Source organism: Bombus vancouverensis, chromosome 7 (genome assembly GCF_051014615.1).
Source record: "Bombus vancouverensis nearcticus chromosome 7, iyBomVanc1_principal, whole genome shotgun sequence".
NCBI classification, from domain to species: domain Eukaryota; kingdom Metazoa; phylum Arthropoda; class Insecta; order Hymenoptera; family Apidae; genus Bombus; species Bombus vancouverensis.
In genome coordinates, this window is record NC_134917.1 from 12,631,367 (window position 1) to 12,652,457 (window position 21,091).

The 21,091-nt window shown below is 28.6% G+C and overlaps 3 protein-coding genes across 6 annotated transcripts; 1 reads left to right on the top strand and 2 right to left on the bottom strand.

Moving 5' to 3' along the window:
- Positions 1–153: 153 nt before the first annotated feature.
- Positions 154–5,873, bottom strand: Nop56 (Nop56 ribonucleoprotein). The gene is made up of 3 exons (XM_033332479.2): positions 5,730–5,873; positions 4,551–5,122; positions 154–4,444 (listed from the first exon to the last, which is right to left on the bottom strand). Exons 1-3 carry the CDS (start codon positions 5,730–5,732, stop codon positions 3,538–3,540), a joined length of 1,482 nt encoding a protein of 493 aa, XP_033188370.1. The 5' UTR covers positions 5,733–5,873; the 3' UTR covers positions 154–3,537.
- A 14-nt stretch (positions 5,874–5,887) lies between these two features.
- Positions 5,888–7,973, top strand: Bub3 (mitotic checkpoint protein Bub3). Its single transcript, XM_033332483.2, has 5 exons — positions 5,888–6,234; positions 6,322–6,517; positions 6,857–6,926; positions 7,005–7,315; positions 7,428–7,973. Exons 2-5 carry the CDS (start codon positions 6,323–6,325, stop codon positions 7,830–7,832), a joined length of 981 nt encoding a protein of 326 aa, XP_033188374.1. The 5' UTR covers positions 5,888–6,234; position 6,322; the 3' UTR covers positions 7,833–7,973.
- A 632-nt stretch (positions 7,974–8,605) lies between these two features.
- Positions 8,606–16,197, bottom strand: DPCoAC (dephosphocoenzyme A carrier). Of its 4 annotated transcripts, none has more exons than XM_033332482.2 (6): positions 15,990–16,197; positions 11,346–11,549; positions 10,707–11,035; positions 10,233–10,498; positions 9,794–9,980; positions 8,606–9,537 (listed from the first exon to the last, which is right to left on the bottom strand). In XM_033332482.2, the coding sequence occupies exons 2-6, from the start codon at positions 11,427–11,429 to the stop codon at positions 9,387–9,389; spliced, it is 1,017 nt and encodes a 338-aa protein (XP_033188373.1). In that variant the 5' UTR covers positions 11,430–11,549; positions 15,990–16,197; the 3' UTR covers positions 8,606–9,386. The 4 variants fall into 4 exon arrangements, with proteins under 4 accessions (XP_033188373.1, XP_033188372.1, XP_076476007.1 ...); XM_033332481.2 differs by lacking the exon at positions 15,990–16,197 and adding an exon at positions 13,330–13,348; XM_076619892.1 differs by lacking the exon at positions 15,990–16,197 and adding an exon at positions 13,107–13,308 and having other exon boundaries at positions 11,346–11,453.
- Positions 16,198–21,091: the final 4,894 nt, after the last annotated feature.

Genomic DNA, 21,091 nt, shown 5'->3' on the forward strand with positions numbered 1-21,091 from the left:
ACGAATCAAGATTATGCCTTACATAATGTATCATAATTAACGTATGCATGAAAGTGAATTATAGAGTATATATACTCGAGAAAATGCAAGTATAAAGCATTCTGTTTAAATTCTTTAAATTAAAGAACAGAATATGCTTTAACAGGGGTTGAATGTAGAGAACAGAATTAGTGCTAATTTTAAAAAACTGTATTTACATTGGCGATTTAAAATGTAAGAATGGTTTCACTTTTCTATTATAACTATACTAACTAATTCGTCTACGAAAAACAAAACAGATGCAATAACGTTGCTAATAATAAGTGCTTCCCTACAATAATTAGTTTTGCACTAAAGAGAATGATATAAAATTAGTATTATAATATTAGTATTACAAAAATTAGATATGTACATGAAAGTGTAATGCAGGATACGAAGTTTTATTGTCTTTGAAAGAAGCACAAATCAGCGCATTGGGACATTTTTTGCGTTTCAAAAGCGTTCCACTCAGCATGATGATTCAATAATATTATATGTTTATGGTCCATTGTAAAATATTTAAGGACTTTGTAGTTACGTAATTATATAGTTATAAAAAATTTAATCATCTTTGTGATTGAATAATGATATTCTACAATTTTTGTAAAATAGGTAAAGAAAGTAATTAATTAAATAGCATTTCCTTAGTTCTTTGTTACTTAACAATGAAGAAATGCATATCTTTTAAGATTATTGTTCATGGGATTATAAAGGAAAACAGATAATTATTAATAATTAGGGATTAGTTAATAGATTATTAAGAATCGTTTAATTTTATGTATGCTGTTTATTATCAGTGATTTGATATATCTTTGCTGCATGATACTGAAATATATCTTAGAATAATTTGTTATAGAATGTTTAGATATTGAAATATTTATTCGTGAGAGAATGTTGGAAAAATTGTTTGCATGCTGTATTTGTTGGTTTTATTTACTATGATATATATGTGATGTATATTACACATATATTTGATGTAGCTAAATTTTTATTTCACAGTTATATATTTCGATATATTAGATATTATATTTGTCTGTTATTTATTGAATAAATTAAATTCATAAAATATTTCAGAATTTGCAGCAAAGTGGGATTTTATATTTACATATGTTTTGGAATGAATGATTTAGATAATCTATTGCTTATATACTACTCTATATATTAGTATCTATAGAACAGGTGCCCCTCAAAAACTTATTCCATGTGGTTGAAAGTATTCCATCTGTATTAGAATTTTATTATTGCGTTATCAAATTTCGTTCAAGTCATCTCATAAAGTTGATGTGGAATTAACTTACAGGCTTCTATGCGAATATCAGAGACTGAATCTTGTAAGGGAAAAATGATCCTTTACATTTTCCATTATTTGTGTATTTTATATAAAGCGTACTATTTGACGTAGATGGGAATATATTTTTAAAGTATTAAAATATACATACATATGTATGTGTTAATATACATATATATATATGTATTATTGTACAAATATAAACAATTATAGTCAATATAAATAAGAACGGCATTACCATCAGTTGAACCATGTGAATATTAATATAGAGAGGCATGATTACAGTCTAGAATTACAGAGGCCTTTGTAAAGTCAAATTGGATGAAAATGAAGGTCATGGAAGTAAAATAAACCTTTTTTTGTTAGCAAATAAATTTTATAAATTTGTACACAGAATATTGGGAAATCGTTATATAAAATTTTATTGAATCTAAATTTGAAAAATAGGAAGTAAAAATATCATTTTATTGAAATACATGTTACTAATTCCTATTTACGTATGTATTATATTTTTATGCTACTTGCGCGCGATGATATTGTTCATTGTACGTTTTACGAATATAACTTAATAACTTCATTATATTGTTTGTTACAAATAAAGTTGTATAAAATTAGCAATGTTCTGCTGTATATCTATGAAATGAATTACAGCTATCGGCTAATTTAAATTAACTTAAAAATAGTTTTTATTGTTAAATATTGTACACACATGTATATCTATAAAGTTGCATTTAATATCAAAGAACATTTAAAATATGAAATACTAAATTGAAACTATTAAGCAATACGTACACGTACTGGTACATATCAATATTAATCGCGCGTGTAGAATATATGGCTACTTACATATGCCTTACGATTTTATGTAAAGATATTACAGACTTGAAAATTATTGTTCCTCTGGTGAAATTCAGGACAGTTATTACGTCATTTATATTATACACGTACGGTATATACATACGAATGAAAACCAATAGCTCACTTGTCGATTTTTGACTGAATATTGTTTACAGTAGTCGCGGTAATTGTAATTATTAATTCCAGTATTTATACTTACATCACAATTTTATCGTTATTAAATGCTCATTGGTGCTGGTGTTAATATGAATTGTTAACTATTTTTTTTTTCATTTTTAACATAATGTACCTCTTCCTTATGTTTGAACTGTCCAATTTATCATCCTGCCTACTTTAATATTTTGCTCCAAATTGTATTTTTATTCATTCTTGATATAAAATTTGATTTTGACCATTTTGTATGTGGAGTTCTTTATATTTAATTATCTTTTATTATGCACTTTTATAATTACTTTCACAGATATATATCTTCGTTCCTTAATAAGTTTTTTACGATAGTATAATTTAAAGATTTTTTTAAAGTATAATTTTATTTTATGTTTATATGTTTATTTTAAAAGAGAAAACATAAAAAGATTTTAAGATATATTTCTTAAGCGTAAATTAAAGAATTATTTGAGATATCTATTGACATAATTTATGAAAAATAATAGTTTGTTCAGTATACATAGAATTAGCAATAAGTTGGACAAACATAATAGACAAACACTAATACTGTTTTTACAATGTATGAAGAATTAATTCTACTTAACTGAAAAAAATAATGAATTAAATATAACATCACATTAAAAATATATAATTATATCAATTATAAAAATTGGTCCTTGAACTTTACTTGAATTATACATATATCAGTTTCCAGGATTTAATTAGTTTATTGTTTAATTTTATTTAAGAAAAATTTAAATATATTGTAATGTAGTATATATATACATATAAATTTATTCCTAATACTATATATACTAAAATAAAGATACAGGAAATTAAAATATAATGGAAACATAATATATACTACATATATATATATATGTAATTTATGTTATAAAAGATTATATTTTACAGTTTTTTTTCTTTATAAAATAATACATATCTTTAAAGAAAATCAGGGGATCAATATATGCAATATATGGAAAATATGTCTATAAATTATAAACCTAATCGTCAATTCTCTCTTTTAATGTAATTTTATAATAAGAATATACAATTAAAAATGAAGTAAATGATGAATTGCTAAATCTTTTGCTAGTTTTTTTAAGAGACAAAACATTTAACTGAACATTTCAATTCAACTTATAATTTACAGTGATATGAATAAGGAAATCTGATTATAACAATTATATCATTATAATTACATAAAAGTAATATATAAGTTTTCATTCATTTTCATTTATACTTTTTGATTTCTTTTTTTTCTTTTTCTTTACTGGCTCTTCAGTTTCTTCTTGTACTCCATTTTCGACAAATCCGTTTTCCTTTCCATTCTCTAAAATCTCACTTTTTCTCTTTTTATCTTTCTTCTTTTTCTTTTTAGACGATTCTTGTTCCATACTTGCAATCACTTGTGCAGCTTCTTCTAAAGCTTCTTTCATTACGTCTATATTTTTCTTAGGTACTTCTCCAGTTTCATAAAATTTCAATCTATCCTCTACTTGTTGTCGTAATTTTTCACCAAATACTTTAGTTGGTGTATCAGTAAAGCAATCAATTCTTGATGCTATGGAACATTTATTTGCAAGATATCTTGAAATTCTACCCTTATTTTTTGTACCTGCACGTCCTATAAAAGTTGAATGGAATAATAGACCATATTTTGGAGTATTACCTCTAGTTTTTAAAGCCCTAAATAAGGCCTTTTCCGCCCCCAATATTTGTACAGTAGAGGCAGGATATTTGGCTAAATTTGTAAGAGATCCAGCATGTGCTATTAATCTGGCTCCTACTTGGTCACCTATTAACGTAGCTAAATTTGGCGCAACTCCTGCCATTTTAGAACTTAAATATTCTGCTAATTGTTTTCTGTAATCAGCCAAAGCAATAACACGTGCTGCAAACATTTCGATATTAAGAAGATCAACAGGACTGATATCCATTCCCATAGATGATTTGGATGCATCAATAATTGCTTGAGCTTTGGCACTGTCCATAACAATTTCTTCCAAAGCTTCTAACTTTTCATTTGTAAGTTCTTTTCGGTTTTTTATTAATTTTGCAACTTTGGCATACATATAATTCTCAGGAACTATTTTTACAAGCTCTGGAAAATGATAACTGTACCATTCCCTGTAAGTAATACATATGTAATTAATAAACTTTGAAAGTATAATGGGATACCTTATATGTACGAATTTAAAAATTAAGTTGACTTATGCTCTTTTTAAATAATTACCTTATTCGCATACTAAATGTATTGACATCTTTGTCCAATTGGTCTAACAGAGCTATGCTTTGTATAATCATATTATCCACACGATTGACATTGAATTTAACTTTAGCTCTCGAATAACTATGACCAAGTCCAAGTTGTGCAATTCCAGAACTTTTAGCAGTGAAACCTTTCACTAAATTATGAAAATGAAACCTTATCCCTCTAATAATTTCTGGTATGGCACCAATATGATCACACTTTATATCTAGTGCTTCAGTAATGCTAGCTCCGAGTTTTGGATCCGCTACTCCAAGCACAACTTTGTTTTTCTTTCCAGATTTTGGTATACATGAGTCTATAAATAACTGTAAATCTTCTGGAACAATTCCTTCAGAGACACTATTTATATTTTCTAGAGCTGCTAAAGCAGTTTTAAAAGGTGAAAATGCAACTAGTTTTACAACTGAATGAAAACGAGACAAATCTGTGACAGATGCTTCAACTTGAGGCAGTAACATTCCTACCTCTTCAAATTCCTTGACAGAAAAAATGGCATAGCCAGCAGCATGCTCAAATAAAACAAAAAGCTTCGACTGAAACAAAAAATTTTTATGTACAGTTAAAATTACAAAATATATATATATATATAAATTGTTCAAAACAGAACTCCACAATTGATAGAATTATAGGTGAAAGATTAATAAAACATTTTATATTTTATTATTTAAATATTTTATAATAAATATATTAAAAAAGAACTGAATTCACATGTGAAAAAAATCTATTATACAAGTGTATTTATACAAATATCTGTTATAAAAATGACATGTTTAATAGTTTATGTTATATAGTACACGTATGTTATATATTCTTATAATATAAAAACTAAAAACACACAATTCATTGAAGAAACTTCAAGAATTTCTATATCTCTGTACTCTTTTAAGTAAATTTTTTTTATCATATTTGTATCAAATATCTATCGAAACTTATTGTTTTTTTATGATTCATACTTTTTAATATAAATAATATGAAGATTTACTCTAGTTTTATTAACAATTATATTTTGAATATAATTATTACATTCAGTAATACTACATTAAACTTAAAATATTTTTTCGTAAAAAGTACAAATAATTTTGAGAAAGATATATTAATTATTAAAATTAATTTAAGGACACAGTTAAAACATTAACTTACCATGGTTTTCTTAAGTTATATTCCACTCACTATTTCTATATAACTATTACAAGAAGCGAATGCACATTAAGAGGGTTAGAAAACGACCATGTGTTCCGGAAATAATACGAAGAGAAATATGGAGCTATCAGTACTTCCTGAGATTCAAACGTTTGCCGAATGTTCCATACACATATACATTTTTTAAGTCGCTAATTAAAATTGAATAATAGTTGCTTTTACATAATACATTCTTAAATAGCACAATCAAATAGAATTATATTTTCGAATTTTTCTTGTATACATTTCTATTCATAATTAAGTTCAGCAACGTATATTAAAGTGTTCTCTTTTATGTTATGTATGAAAGTGAATGTCTGTATTTTCGTTTCTGATATTTAGGTTCCATTTAAATAAGTTTTTAACTAGTGTTTAACTAATAGTTAAAAATATAAAAATTTATATTGATATTGAAAATAAGTATATTATAAATCGATTATTAAGAGTAATAATAGTTTTCTAAAATGTAATTGAATGGTTTATTGTTTGCAGGTTATGTTTAGTTTACATTATTTTGTATATATATTTTTCATAAATTTCTTTTTCTTTTAAGAATGGAATCTCGGACAGAGTTTAAAATAAAATCTCCGCCAACTGATGCAATTTCAGCAGTAGAATTTGGACCTAATTCAACACAATTCCTTCTTGTTTCCTCTTGGGACAGTACAGTGCGGCTGTATGACATTCATGCAAATACTATGAGATTAAAATATAATCATGATTTGCCAGTTTTAGATGTTGCATTTCAGGTAATTACAAATTTATCAAATATCCTTGTGCTTTATAAATTTTTATATATTCATAAGATAAACAAGTTGGAAAGTATTATAGTAATATCTAACGGTATGTTATATTTGTATATTTGAAGCAAAAAGGAGGATTGGATAAAATATAATATTTAAAATACAAAGATACACAACAAATTGAAAGTATTTATATGATAAGAAAAATGTATGCAGGAATAAAAGAAGAAAATTCTATATATTTAAATATATTATGCATTATTATATTTCACATTGAATATTTCTCAATTATTATAAAAATTTCTATTTTTAGAACTAGCATAATAAAGAATGTTTCTTTAACAGGATGCTGTTCATGCTTATAGTGGTGGTTTAGGAAATACATTAAAGATGTATGATATCAATAGTAATACTGGTATTAACACTTCTATATTTTTATCTTTATTCATGTTCAATATAATGTAGAAAAATCATAATAAAAATCCCTTTATAGAATCAGTTATGGGAACACATGATAAACCAATTAGGAAAATTGAATATTGTGCTGCAGTAAATGCAATATTAACTGGTGGGTGGGATGCAGCAGTGAAACTTTGGGATCCCAGAACACCCACTTGTGTAGGTAGTTATTTACAACCTGATGTCGTTCTTGCCTTGTCTGTATGCGGAGATAAATTTGTAGTAGGTACAGCTAAACGCAAAGTTTGTATTTGGGATCTGAGAAATATGGCTGGTATGTTTCAAAGACGTGAAAGCAGTTTGAAGTACCAGACACGTTGTATTAAAGGTTTTCCTAATGAACAGGTAGGTTTGATATTTAAAAAAAGATAAATTTAAAGATTGTATAAATACTGTTTTGTTTTAATTTAATATTAATATTAGATTTTATATATGTCTAATTCTTAATAACTTTTAGGGATATGTTCTTAGTAGTATAGAGGGCCGTGTTGCTGTTGAATACCTTGATACAACACCAGAAGCACAGAAAAAGAAATATGCTTTTAAATGTCATAGGATAAAGGAAAACAATGTGGAGCACATATATCCAGTGAATGCTATTAGTTTTCATTCAACTTATAATACATTTGCAACTGGTGGTTCAGATGGTTATGTAAATATTTGGGATGGTTTTAACAAAAAACGTTTATGTCAGTTTCACAGATATAATGCTGGTGTTGCTGCACTTAGTTTTAGTCATGATGGTTCTGTGCTTGCCATAGGAGTATCATATTTGAATGAAGCTGAAATTCCACCAGGTGGAAATGATGAGAGAGAAATTTATATAAGATATGTGAATGACCAAGAAACTAAACCAAAATAATATTGTGTTATTGTACAAAGTTTTTTACAGGAAAAATAGATTAAAAATTTTTTAATTATATTCTGCTTTATTAAAGCAGTAAAAACTGGATGTTAAAGCTTTTTCACAGAAATTAATAACCATTTGTAATATATATAATAACAGTGTTCTATTTTACATTTTTATATCTTAAACAATTGACTGATAATTAGAAGCAAAATCTACAAACAAAGTAATATCTGTTCAGAATTACGAGACTAGTCAAATTTTAATAAAATATTTTTTTGTAAACATTATTTTGTTTATTTAAGATAATAATAGACTTATTCAGCACTATTTTACATATTAAATATTTGTAAATTTTATTGTTCATTTCATCATCTATTATATTATTCTCTTCCTTCTTATTATTGATAATAATTATTACTAATAGTACTAGAATAGTACTAGAATAGTACTTATTAAGTGTTTGAGTAAAGCGTTTTATTCAAATTATAATATATTTTAATAAAAATAAAATATTATATATTATAGTATCCAATATATCTATTACAAAAGTATTAATTAACGCATTATGTTAAACAATTTAATGAAAAATCTACTTAAAGAAAAACGTAATTCTTAAACTTATTTTATTAAGCCACTAAGATTAAATCAAACAACAGTGTTTTATACACACACACTTCAAGTTAGATGTACATAGTATTAAAATAAGTTGGAGCAATATAAACATACAAGATAATTATAAATCATTTTATAAAAGAGACATGAGGTACAAATAATTTTTCCATTAATTTGCTCCTTTATAAATAATTGTGCTATTTATTAATACACATACGTATATATTGCACATTATATTTACGAAATTATTGTCACAACTCAGTTGATGTTAATAGAATGCTGCAATACTATACACAAATTTAGTACGTATTACTATTTAGTTAATAGAGTTATCATTCATTTACTATTACATTAACGATTGTACGTATTACACATATCTGTAGTTTAATGCGAAAAAATGTAGATGTTGTATTTCTTAAAGTTATTTGAAGTTATTTGAAATTGAGAAAAGATACGTTTATTCTTTTTATTATAGATGAAAGAACAAACTTGTTAGGGCAATTGCATTGACGCTATTTGCTCATATTGCAAATAAACTAAATGTTAATACTTGCGTAATATATAATTTCATTTTTTAGTGATTTATAGTATATGCCTATATGAGACATGCATTTTTAGCAGTTTAACAGTTTTTATAACACTTCAGTTAACAATATCTACATTAACAATTTGTACTAGCATCTTCTGTTTTTTTGAATATGTTCTTTGATATATTTTACAATTCTTTTACATGATCATAAATATATACGTGTACACAAGATATTTGACAGATTTCTGTACAAACTCTATTAGTACATAACTGTTATTAACAATAGAATATTATAACAAACTTTGAGCGCAAGTCTACCACAAATTCTGTATTTCAAAGAGCTGTTTAGCAGATAAAAATATATTTACTTGTTTTTCTAATTAGATGCCCTATGTTAATATATAATTAGCTACTTTTGTTGCTTTTTATGTTTTTGATGAAGTATTTTCAGAAATTATGAGTTTTCTTAACGCATCACGGATTGAATCATGTGTTGCAAAACTAATTCCTACAGCAATTGGGCCTTTCACCCAATTCATGCTCAATCCTTTATAGAAGGCCATTATACCTTCTTCTCTGAAAATGATAAAAGATCATATATAAAACATTTTTGTTTACAATGCAATCAAATTTACTTATTTATGCAACAATTTTTATTACTTTATACAGATATCAGTTTACTACATTTGTAAACATATATTCTATATTTTAAATAACACGAATATCACACTTATAATTGTAATTCTTATGAAATTATATTAGAATTCAATTTGATGTTAGTAATTTTTAGGCAAAACTAAAAATTATGTAAGAGCAACAATCTTAAACTCACTTGTAAATTTTTGTGACAGTTGAGGTAATTGTGTGATAATGCTGGCTGTTCATCGGGCCATGGATTGCTGAGGTCTGCATTCTTCTCCGTACGATGTCCAAAGGGTAGCTGCTAGTCTGAGCAACCATTCCGGCAATGGCGCCGCAAATCAGTGATGTCGAGAAGCCAGGAATAGCCACCGTGTGCACTGTTCATCGACATGTAGCCATCATCGAACATGAAGCACGTACTTGAAAAACACCGCCATCGGACTTGTCTCAACAAGCGTCGCTATTAAAGTAAGTACTGTCCCAATATCGGGAAACAGCCCCGATGTGCCCCACGGGTACCCTGCTTTACGATCATACACGAGCCACTCTCGTTCGTATAAATCACGATTTTTTTTCTGCGCGTAAGCACTGTCACGACGTAGAATAAGCCTGTAAAAGAATTGACTTACCATTTAATAAGTTCCTGAGTAGATCATAGGTGAAGAAACTGCAACCAGCATAAGGAATGACACCAAGTAACGTTGCAGTAAAGCCACGGTAATAGGCCAATATTCCTTCTTCCACGTAAATGCGTACAAAAATTTGTCGCAATGTTTTATATTCAGCCTTTTGTGTCACAGCCATTCTTGCTCTCATCAAATCCAGGGGGTAAGTTGTGCCTTGTGATGTTATACCCGCTAATGAACCAGCAAGAAAGTTTAGTCCAGGTTTTTCTCTATAAAGAACAAAAAAGTTTTTGTATATGTCATTGCAAATATATTACTAATAAAATTTAGCATAGTTGTAAAATTTGCAAAAGATTTGTAGATTAGTTTAAAAAATTAATTATATTTAAAAATATGACATTAAGCACTATGTGGTTATATTATATCCTATACATATATTCATGCTGTTTTAATTTAATTATAATTTTTCTGTTTTACCTTTCCGACCCATTTATTCCCAGAATCCTTTTCCATTGCTCATGGGCTGTGAATTGAACAGCAGAATATGGAACTATTCTAACCATAGTTGCACTATTCCCACGCCACAAACTTAATAAACCTTCTGTTTTAAGAGTATTTACTAAAAATCTGACCGCCGCTTTTGCCGAAAATGGTTGATTTGAGATTTGGAAGTTTATTTTCGTGCGATCTAGAGGTGCTATTGTAGTTTTTGCTAATGCTCCTGCAATAGCACCTGATACCAAGCTTGTCCATACTCTTTGTGTATTTGATAAACCATCGCTCCCAACCTTTTTTTCTTGTTTCTTCTGAAATACACAATTTAATGTTGTGTATGATATAGCTGAATATCAGATTTTCCACTGACTGAAATCAGATATGCAATGAAATGCAAATTTATAAAATATAATTGAATTGAAATATAACTTAATATATTCATTAGATCTTAGTTGAAATGCAATACACAACAAATTTTATATTTTATAATTTTGAACTGATTTCAATATAATAAACCAAATAAAAATTCAGATAAGTATTTTATTTTACATTTAATATAAAAAGATATGCGTGTATGTATAATCTTTACATAAATATTCAACAAATTATTTTATTACTTACTGTTGTATGTACATCTTGTTTTTCCATTGAAAGAGGTGATGGACTTTGTAACACTTGCTTTGTTGAGTTTGACAAAACAGACATTTATATCCCTTCAATAACTGTTGGCTATAATTGATAGAACAAATTTCTTAAGTACATTCTCTTATAATGTGGATGATTTTACTTAAATTGCTTTATTAAAGAGTATTTCTGCAGATTTTTCTGTAAAAAGACAGAATATTTTATAAAAATTATGTAATTGTGTACAAATATTTAAAGTAAAGAAATAAAAAATGTGACCTATGGATATATATTGAATACAAGATTTACTTTTGCTATTTTTATCAAAAAAAACTTAATTGCATTAATTAATTATTTCGATATTGGAACTATATTGTAATTATATTTTATTATTGATAATATAACACATTAAAATTAATTTTATTATCTGTAGTAGTTATATAGTCATATGTTAGATAATTCTGCATCTAAATACCTAAACGAAAGTTACATGTACATCTATATCTGTACAAGAGATTGAGAATATAAATATAGATATACAATACATGTATTGTATATTTAATATTTATAGTTCAACGTGGTTAGGTACTTTATAAGTAGATTATATTCTATTCACATATTTATCCTTTTGTTGAATGTACAAGGACTCAATAAGAGAAAGCCTTGTGCTATTTTTTAAACCTTACGGAATTGGTGCATCTACTGAAACTGTTTTTCATAAATAAATTTATTATTTTTCAAAGTGATTAATACAAATATTTTGTTATTTTTATATAGAGGTCAATCTTTACATTCATGATATTAAAAGCAATATATACAAAAAATTTAAATTAATATAAAAAAGTTAATATTTTTTTAGTCTCAGCAATTAATATATTGTATTATATACATAGCAATATAATCTTGTACAAGTAAATAGAAATTGTTAATTACATAAAATGCAATTTGATATACAAATCTCTGCAAATTAATCCTAAATATATATTTATCACTTAATCACATACAATATTTTTTAAGTTTTATCAAAATAGTAAATAAAATTTATGATATTTAGAAACTACTTTATATTTTTCTGTATTGTTTAAACAAATATTTATATTTAATTCAATAGGAGAGTATAATTTTTATTATCATTACAATTCTTATCTTTTCATTCATTAATTTTCATATTTAAACAATTTCTCAATTAAATATTTCATTGTAGCAAATATTTAATTATCTTGTATTACGAATTAAATTTTTTCTACTCTAATGATCGTACCTGTGATTAATGATACTTATCTTACCTAACTATAATTTACTAGCTATACATACATCAAAGAACCAATGAAATTACGTAATGTGTATTATTACTAAATTATTAAATAAACTATTTGAATATCGTCATAGTTAATTACGAAAAATGATTCTACTGCACAACTATTATAACGTAATATGTATAATTTATATACGTGCGAAAATACGATATTGTGACTTTTAATTGCACGGATGAATTGACATGATAAAGTAAACATTTAATTAATTAATTTATTGCATTTATCTTTTTATATAATTGCATGCGAATAATGGGCGAGGTAACGTGTTATTTTTAAATTCTACATCTGTACCTTTAAACGAATTTGAATTCCTTTAAAAGCATTTTCCACTGTAATCTATATTATGTTACTTTATAAATATGCAAGGTATAAAATAAATACTATCTGACAAACTTATATATAATAAAGTAAAAATATAAACAATAAAACTGTTATACGTTACATTTTTCAGTTGTGTAAAAAAACAGTCGAGTGATTTATCAGATTCTGTTTCTTGAAAAAATAATGAATGCGAACGGAACATTCAACATCGATTAAAGTACTTCACATTATTAAATAAATATTACAAAAGTTTGAAGTAAATATTACTCCAATGGTTTTATACGCGCAACTGATACCAAACTGTAGATACATCATAATATTGCCTTTATTAAATACATACGTACGTAATGCACACTAACATAATGTATTCACATATGCACAAGTCTTATAGAGTCTTCTGATTAAGAATGGAACAATATTTCTACGTGTGACGATGTGACCTTTCGGTATATTCGGTTCATCTTTATAGATGGCGCTATAAAACAATGTGAATATGTATTCAGAAATTTAAATTCTTATCATTTAAAGTATTTACACTCTCGAATACATATATGTATACATACATATTTTCTTGTTAGTTCTTGCAGAATTATTAAGTTTATCACAAAGGATGTAAAACTAGATTTAGATAATGAAGGTTCACATGTGTATAAATTGCGACTGGATTTAATACAGCTGCATGCGTAAAAACATATGTTTATGTACGTACATTCGTCAATATTTGTCACTAATATATCAAAGTATGTTAACTATCTCATTTATATCATCATTTTTGAAAAGTTTTGTCTCGTTAAATAAATTTTAATGTCAATAATAAAAGTAATATCAAATGTTAAATTTAGATTTATATTATAAACGTAATTACATAATTAACATTGGAAAAATTATCAATTTTAAATATCTAATTGCAAAGTTTGAAGTGTCTTATACACTCCTTAGTTGAAAAGTTTAATTTGAAAGAACATTGAATATAAAGGTATAGAGAGAAAACAACGTTGCTCAAGTAGAAACCTGTTATATGCATTTTCTTTATACGTACGTTAGCGACCTCTAAGCACTATATATAAAGCACTTTATGTAATGTCTGCACTCTCTATTGATATCTATTTTTCGAATTTATAATAAAGTTATTAAATGTTATCAAAATGAAATAATTTATTTCTATAAAATTATATAACAAACATGATAATGTCTACCTTAATCATTTTTTAAGAGTTTAAACATATACATAATCAAGGAATATTACTTTTATTACGAAAACGTAATATCAAAGAAAATTAAATTTATTATAAACATTTTTATATTAAGTTCGAAATTTAAATTTTGGATATTTACGTTAATATAATACTACGACGTAAATACTAACTTTATTTTGATTTATATTCTTTAGTTCCAAATATCATCGTATTAGCGCCATGTCGTATAAAGTTTCAGCGGGAGTTTATCGGTTAGGATAAATAATTGTTTATTTGTGAATTATTTTAATATCTTGAAAAGTTTATTTATGCAGAAAGCAATGTATTTTCTTTCAACAGGGAATCTTCCACCGTTTATTCGACACTACATGGGTATTGGTGAGTTAGGATTACTAACGTACTAACGTCTTTCTTTTTTAAATACGCAGAATCAGATGTTATTTATATAATAAATTTTAGATAATGTTTGTATTAATATATAGGTTATTTCTTTATTATGAATTGAATATTACAAGCAATAGGTCATTTAAATATTAAAAGAAAGTAAAGTATATCAAATGTATTTCTAAATTATTTGTCCTTTAATATTAAATAGATGTTACAGATTATATAAAAACATTGTACACATTATATTATGAATGTACTGTCAGTTTCAAATGATATTAATTCTTACTGGAACTTTTATATTATTAGTTATAAAGTAACATGTGTAAACAACAATAGTTTTTAAAAAGAAGAATATAAATAATAATTTTCTATAATAGTATGAAATAATAAAATTCTTCGTAATACAATGTGACTCTGACAATGGATTAGCTTAAAAGGGTTAAATATTTCGTAAATGAATGGTTATTTCTAAAATGATAAGAAGGAATTATTATTTTCGATGTAATTTCCAATTTCCGATCAATTATGTGGTCAAAGACTATTTATATGTTAGCTAGTGTCAATGATCCTAACGACCTAAGCTCTTCAAGTTTCAACAATAACTAAATTATGACGAATTAGGTTAATTTCATTACTTTTGAATTAAATTCATTGAATTAATCAATTTTAAGTATTGAAAAATAAAGCAAGGTCAAAATATAATTTTACATTGAAATAAACTGCCCTAAAATATGAAAAGGAATAATAAATTACATTAAAGACTTCAAAATATCAAGACATTTACTAAAGAAAATTTAAAAATTATTTTGAAAAAATGTGTAAAATAATCCAAAACGGAGCGAGAAGGAATTAATTTGTATACTAATGATTCAGTTTTTTGTTGTTGCGAAAATTTCGGTATTCTGTTGTATTTAAGTAAGATCAATGTTTCGCGTAGAGGAATAGGTTAGAAAATAGAGAATAGAGAAAGATAGCACGGTAGATGTTACGTCGTTGACGAGCTTCAAAGATCCGGTCTGTTATCATTGGAATTTTAAAAGGCCGCCTCCTCGTCAACTTGGATTTATTCGAATTAAAACCCTGCAGGACCGCACGCCGTCTGTCTACCTGATAATGTTTTCTCCTTGTGGGCAGGAGCGGCCACTATGTTTTTCATCCTTGCTTGGAAATCAAATTTTGAAAGAAATTCTAATACTCGAATTTTGTAAATTAATACAGAACTATTGAATTTATCATCTAACGGGGAAACTCGTCACATTCTTTTTCGATAGAAATTATATTAAATGATCAGTTTAGTATAAACTCTAACCTCATTCTTTTGGGTACGATACACGCAACATTTGATAATTTACAACAACGTTGACAAATATCGAAATTACCTATAGTTAAAAGATTTCTTAAAATTATAAAGAGATACTTACAACACGCTTCGAAACAAATCATCCATTGTTGTCACAATTTAACGAAGATTTAAACTCGTTAGCCTTCTGGTTTCTGAACGATTAATCTCGACGATGTTTTTGTGTTTTCATTGGTACTGATAATAAATACCCAAGAAAACGCGATTGTAAAGCGTTAGATACGTTATCAGTTAGCGGACTTGCCAGAGATAGGCATTTATAGTGTTCTGTAGTCGACTACCAACATTGAAATTGCATTATAGAAGTTGGATCAGCCATTTAAAGTCGTACAAACCCGTAGCAACCACTGACGATTGATTTCCAATGAGAACACGCGTAGAGTTAAAGGAAATGGAAACAGGCATTACACAAACGTTCGGAGCGTAACAAGATTAATTCCATAACTATGGAAAATGTACAGAAGTTTTATTAAGAAAAATGAAACACTGAGACGAAGAGATTTTAAGAAATATTTGTTTACCATTAATACGTCTGTAAATTTAACATAATAGAAGTTCTACTTCTGTCTTAATATAGTAATACCCTTTATTAATTACATTTGTTTTACGTATAGCAAGATGAGTAAGCGATTGAATCTGAATCTAATTTTGGCAAGTCTATCAAATTCGCGAAAAAAAAGGAAACACTTTTAACTCTTGCAATTTGAATAATCACTGTTCTTATCTAACGCACTTAGCTCCAGAAAAAAATTTCTCTTCAATTTCTTATATATACTTTCCATGAACTTTTATATCAAGCTTTATATTTTTATATTATGATAATATTCTTATCTTTGCTGCAACGAAAACATCCGTGGTTAACGAAACAATGATAAAAGTCTTGTAATATACCACTGATAGTTTTACAATCGCTTTTGTTTTCCAATAATGTCGCAATAAGTCTCAAGATATATCTACCGAAAATAAAGGCTAAAGTTAAAAGCTAGGAAAATCTCGCATACTTCCACCACTCCTCATCTATACGTCTTACATCAACGTTAAATCTTTTTTCTAACCACTTTCTTCAGATCTATAGGCTTAGTTCCATAAAATTTCGCCCCAATTCTTCGTGCTTCCTATAACTCTACGTTACTCTGTACTCTTTCCATTACGATTCTGTCTACCGCAATAAGATAATAGATACATACAATAAAAACATTTCTAATTTATGAAACAACGATAAATCTTTCCACATGACGTCACCGATAGTTTCAATATAGTTTCACAATAAATTTCTCGATATCTTCCTTGTTATATAAGAAGCGCAATAAAGGCCTAGGAAAATTTTCCACGCTTCCACATACTCGTTACATGGTTTTTTTTTCTCCTATTAAATTTTTCTCTGGCCGAGTCCCCTCCCACCTTATCTCGCATTCATTATTTCCGTTCTAGTTCGTAGGCCAAGAACATTGGTTCGCGTTTCGAAAAATCCGATTTTTCTCGAACGATGGATTTCCCCGAATGGTCAGAGGACGTGGGGCACCTTTTCGAGCGTATCCTTACCTGGTGGTTCGGTGTCTACGCTGGACTTTGCTTTATGCGGACACTTTATGCCCCCGATTGCGAACGACACCGGAACGCTCTCAAGTCCTCGGCACCGATCGGGGATCCTTTTCCGATCGCAAAACAACGAGAGCGGTTTTAATTTAAGGTTCCGAGAAGGCCGGGAACTGCGTTTCCTTTATTGGGCTCTACGAGCTGGCGGCACGTTTTAATAATCGTGTTCTAGACGACGAGCATTCTCGTAAACCAGATCCGTTTTTATGCATGAATCTTATCGGCTCCTCGGGCCAGTTGACTCACGGTGGACTCGTCTTCTGCACGTGGAATGTTCATCGGCTGATTGAAAATTTAAATCGAACACCGGACAGATATCGACCGTTCATCGTACGAAAATCTAAACGAATAAACGTTCCACCGTTCTTCGAGGAATCTCGGCTGTGGATGCTCCAGCGCCGGCTCTGGGGCTTTGCAAGATCGGGCATGAAATTTAATTGATCATTTTTTAATGTAGGAATTTAGATAATTCAGTGACCGAGCGGCAGTTTGTATCTGGCTCAGTTTTGAGAAGTTTTTTTTTTTCTTTAAGGCAATGATATTTAGGGGAATTTTGAAAGAGACGAGATCGTTTTTAAAAATGTCTCCGATTCGCTTAATTTATTCTCATGCAGCGAATGATTCTATGAAAGATATGGAGATATGTAATTATCGCGATATCACAAGTTTATAGTCGTTTAAGTTTATAGACAGCCGTGGAGATACGTAAATAAGATTTTGGATTGCGATCCGCTTGTTGCGAATAAACACAGTTGTAACAAATTGTTCTAGTGAGTCGACGTTATTAAATCTTATTTTACGAGCATTCTCAAATAACAGAGAGATATGGTACTTTTTATGACGACGGAAGAACTGATTATTTTTATCAGAAATTAAAATGTTCACTTGCAGCGAAATTGTCTAGAGGAATGACGTAAAATTCACAGATTATAGTGACACATAACGTGCAACAAAACGATATTAACGCATTGCGCATATAACAGATAACTTGAGAAATAAACTACCAGGCTTCTCTTGCACAATTCTTTACTCATAACATTAACGTTGCACGTTGTAGATTACAAACCTTCGTGTTTCATAATTTCATAATTTTGGGGACCAGACGACTTGTAATTAACAGTTAATTTAATCGTTTCTGCTTTCGAAAATTACAAGCTACGTCATCACTCTATTTGTAAAATATATAAAATATATATATAAATATATAAAATTCATAAGCTACAACGTGCGATTTGTAATATTATTAAATGGTTGGTTAATTATCGCGCAACGATACTTTCCACGTGTCCTGATATTTGTCTTTACGTCTATCGTATCACGGGTTTTTATCATCTATTTTTGAACATGTGGAGACACATAGATACTGAATTTCCTAAGGAGATAAAGTCTGACAATATTTACTCGAGGATTGTCCAAGATTGTCAGCGTATGGAATTTATGCAGTAGTCGTTACACAAGGAACGATTAAGTGATATTTCGTATTTTTGTGATACACGAGATTTAAGATCGTATCATATAAAAAGATAATTATAAACTCTTTACAAGGCGATAACGATCTATTTAATATTTAATAGATACACCCATCTGTATCACTTTTTCATTTCAAAAAGTACTATGAAGTACTATAAAGTGCTATACAACAATGATTAAATTGCTATTATGATAATAATAATCGCGAGAATAATACAAAGCTAGCTACATACGTGCGACTATCGCAAAATATGGATTCTATTCGTTTATACGCTTCTTTCAAAATTCTATCATTTAATGAAGAATTTTTCTATCCACATATACAGGGTGTCCGAAGAGATCGGAACGAAACTTATTAACGAGGTCAAGTACAAAAACATGTTCTTCTTTTGTGTACTTTACTTTATTATTTTTTGACAATTTCTAAGTTTTCAATAACAACGAATTGTTAATTTTTTATCGAATTAAAACGTAATTCTTCCTCGTTTTGTTTTACCTTTTCTTCGTTAAATTTATAATAGGAGCATATTTACACCACGGTCGACGTGTATACTCGTCGTTGCTTGATTTTACCTGTGCACCCTGTAAGGTATCTTCGAAACCAAACTCCGCAGTTAACAGGGTAGCAGTAAATACACCTGTGTCTGTCTGCTGCGATTCTGCGTAAGAGCGAGTCGTAAGGATAACTTTCCCGCAAATCTTTGAACCCTTTTATAACCCTTTCATTAAACATTTTCGGACACGAGCTTCTATCAACTTCTTGTTTCCCTTTACTCGACCCTAACGATACGTAGCGTACGCTTTGTCCCGACCTCTTCAGACACCCTGTATAATATGTCCATACGCTTTGAGCGTTTCATCTTTCATAAAAATTGATCGTTAAATCGTTGATTTCTCGACTGAATCCGATGAAACGACCTGTACTCGTTTTTGGCGAACGCGTTTGGTTAAAACGTACATGTGCGCTACGTAGCTCTGTTGTATGTGTGTGCGGTCAGGGGTCAGAAGTCAAGACACGAAGCGAGATGGAGGTCGAAAACAATTTAATGACTGGAAATGGCGGTCTCGGGAAGATTAGCACTGCAAACGTGGATGGTGAAACGACGAGAGTAGAGACAAATACAATGCCGAGAAATATCGGCAATCGGTGCGGTCTCATTTGGTCTTTAAACGTTCCGTAAAAAGAGCTGGACACGATTTACGTTTGATTATAGCCTTGACTCGGGTCAAAAGTCGGTACGAAATGACTATCGATACGAGATGGCAGCGACCAACTCTGGAGATTATAGGTAATGACTAATAATATACTTCGAATCTACGATGGAATCGTCTGTTCTTCTTGTAAAGGGCGTTGAAACGCACGATAAAGCTCCCTTCTGACCGACATATAAGATCCAACAGTTAATAATTCACGGCTGATAAGCCGTGTTCACCTGTGATTGATACTCGAGGCTGGTTCTTGCGTAATTTTATCTTTACGAGAAGTGGCTTAAAAGTTCGACGCACGATCAATTGAAATTGGTTGCACTCTGTGTGTCGTAATGAAATAATTTCTGGTTGTATCGGTTCTGTGTCACTTTGATATTATAATCACTACGTATATAATTAGAGATCTATCTATCTATCTACCTAACGGTCGTATATCTATTTAGATAGTAATTTAAATCGTTAATAAATTAAATAGTTAATAATTTAAATAGAAAATCCAAGCTTATCGCTAATTCTGTAGATCTTTATGTTATACGTTATTTTCATATATAATTCATTTTATGAATTTTCCGTGTATTACATTAAAATGGAATATTTATGCGATGCAACGATCGCATACGTTTTTTTACGACCTTTTGTATCGTAACGCGAACCATGTACCGTTGTACGAGTACAAACCTTTTCTCGAACCAATGGAATTCGAAAGCGGGACGAAGACTGGATATACATTTTGCTAATTCAATCGTTGCTCGTGTATTTCCATTGATATCGATGTCACGCGGTTTTGCATAAAATATCGATTTATATTCAATTCGTTACTCTCTAGTCGAACCGAGTCGATTGGGCCAAAGTAATTGATGTCTGCCATTTTCATTATTTCTTTTTCAT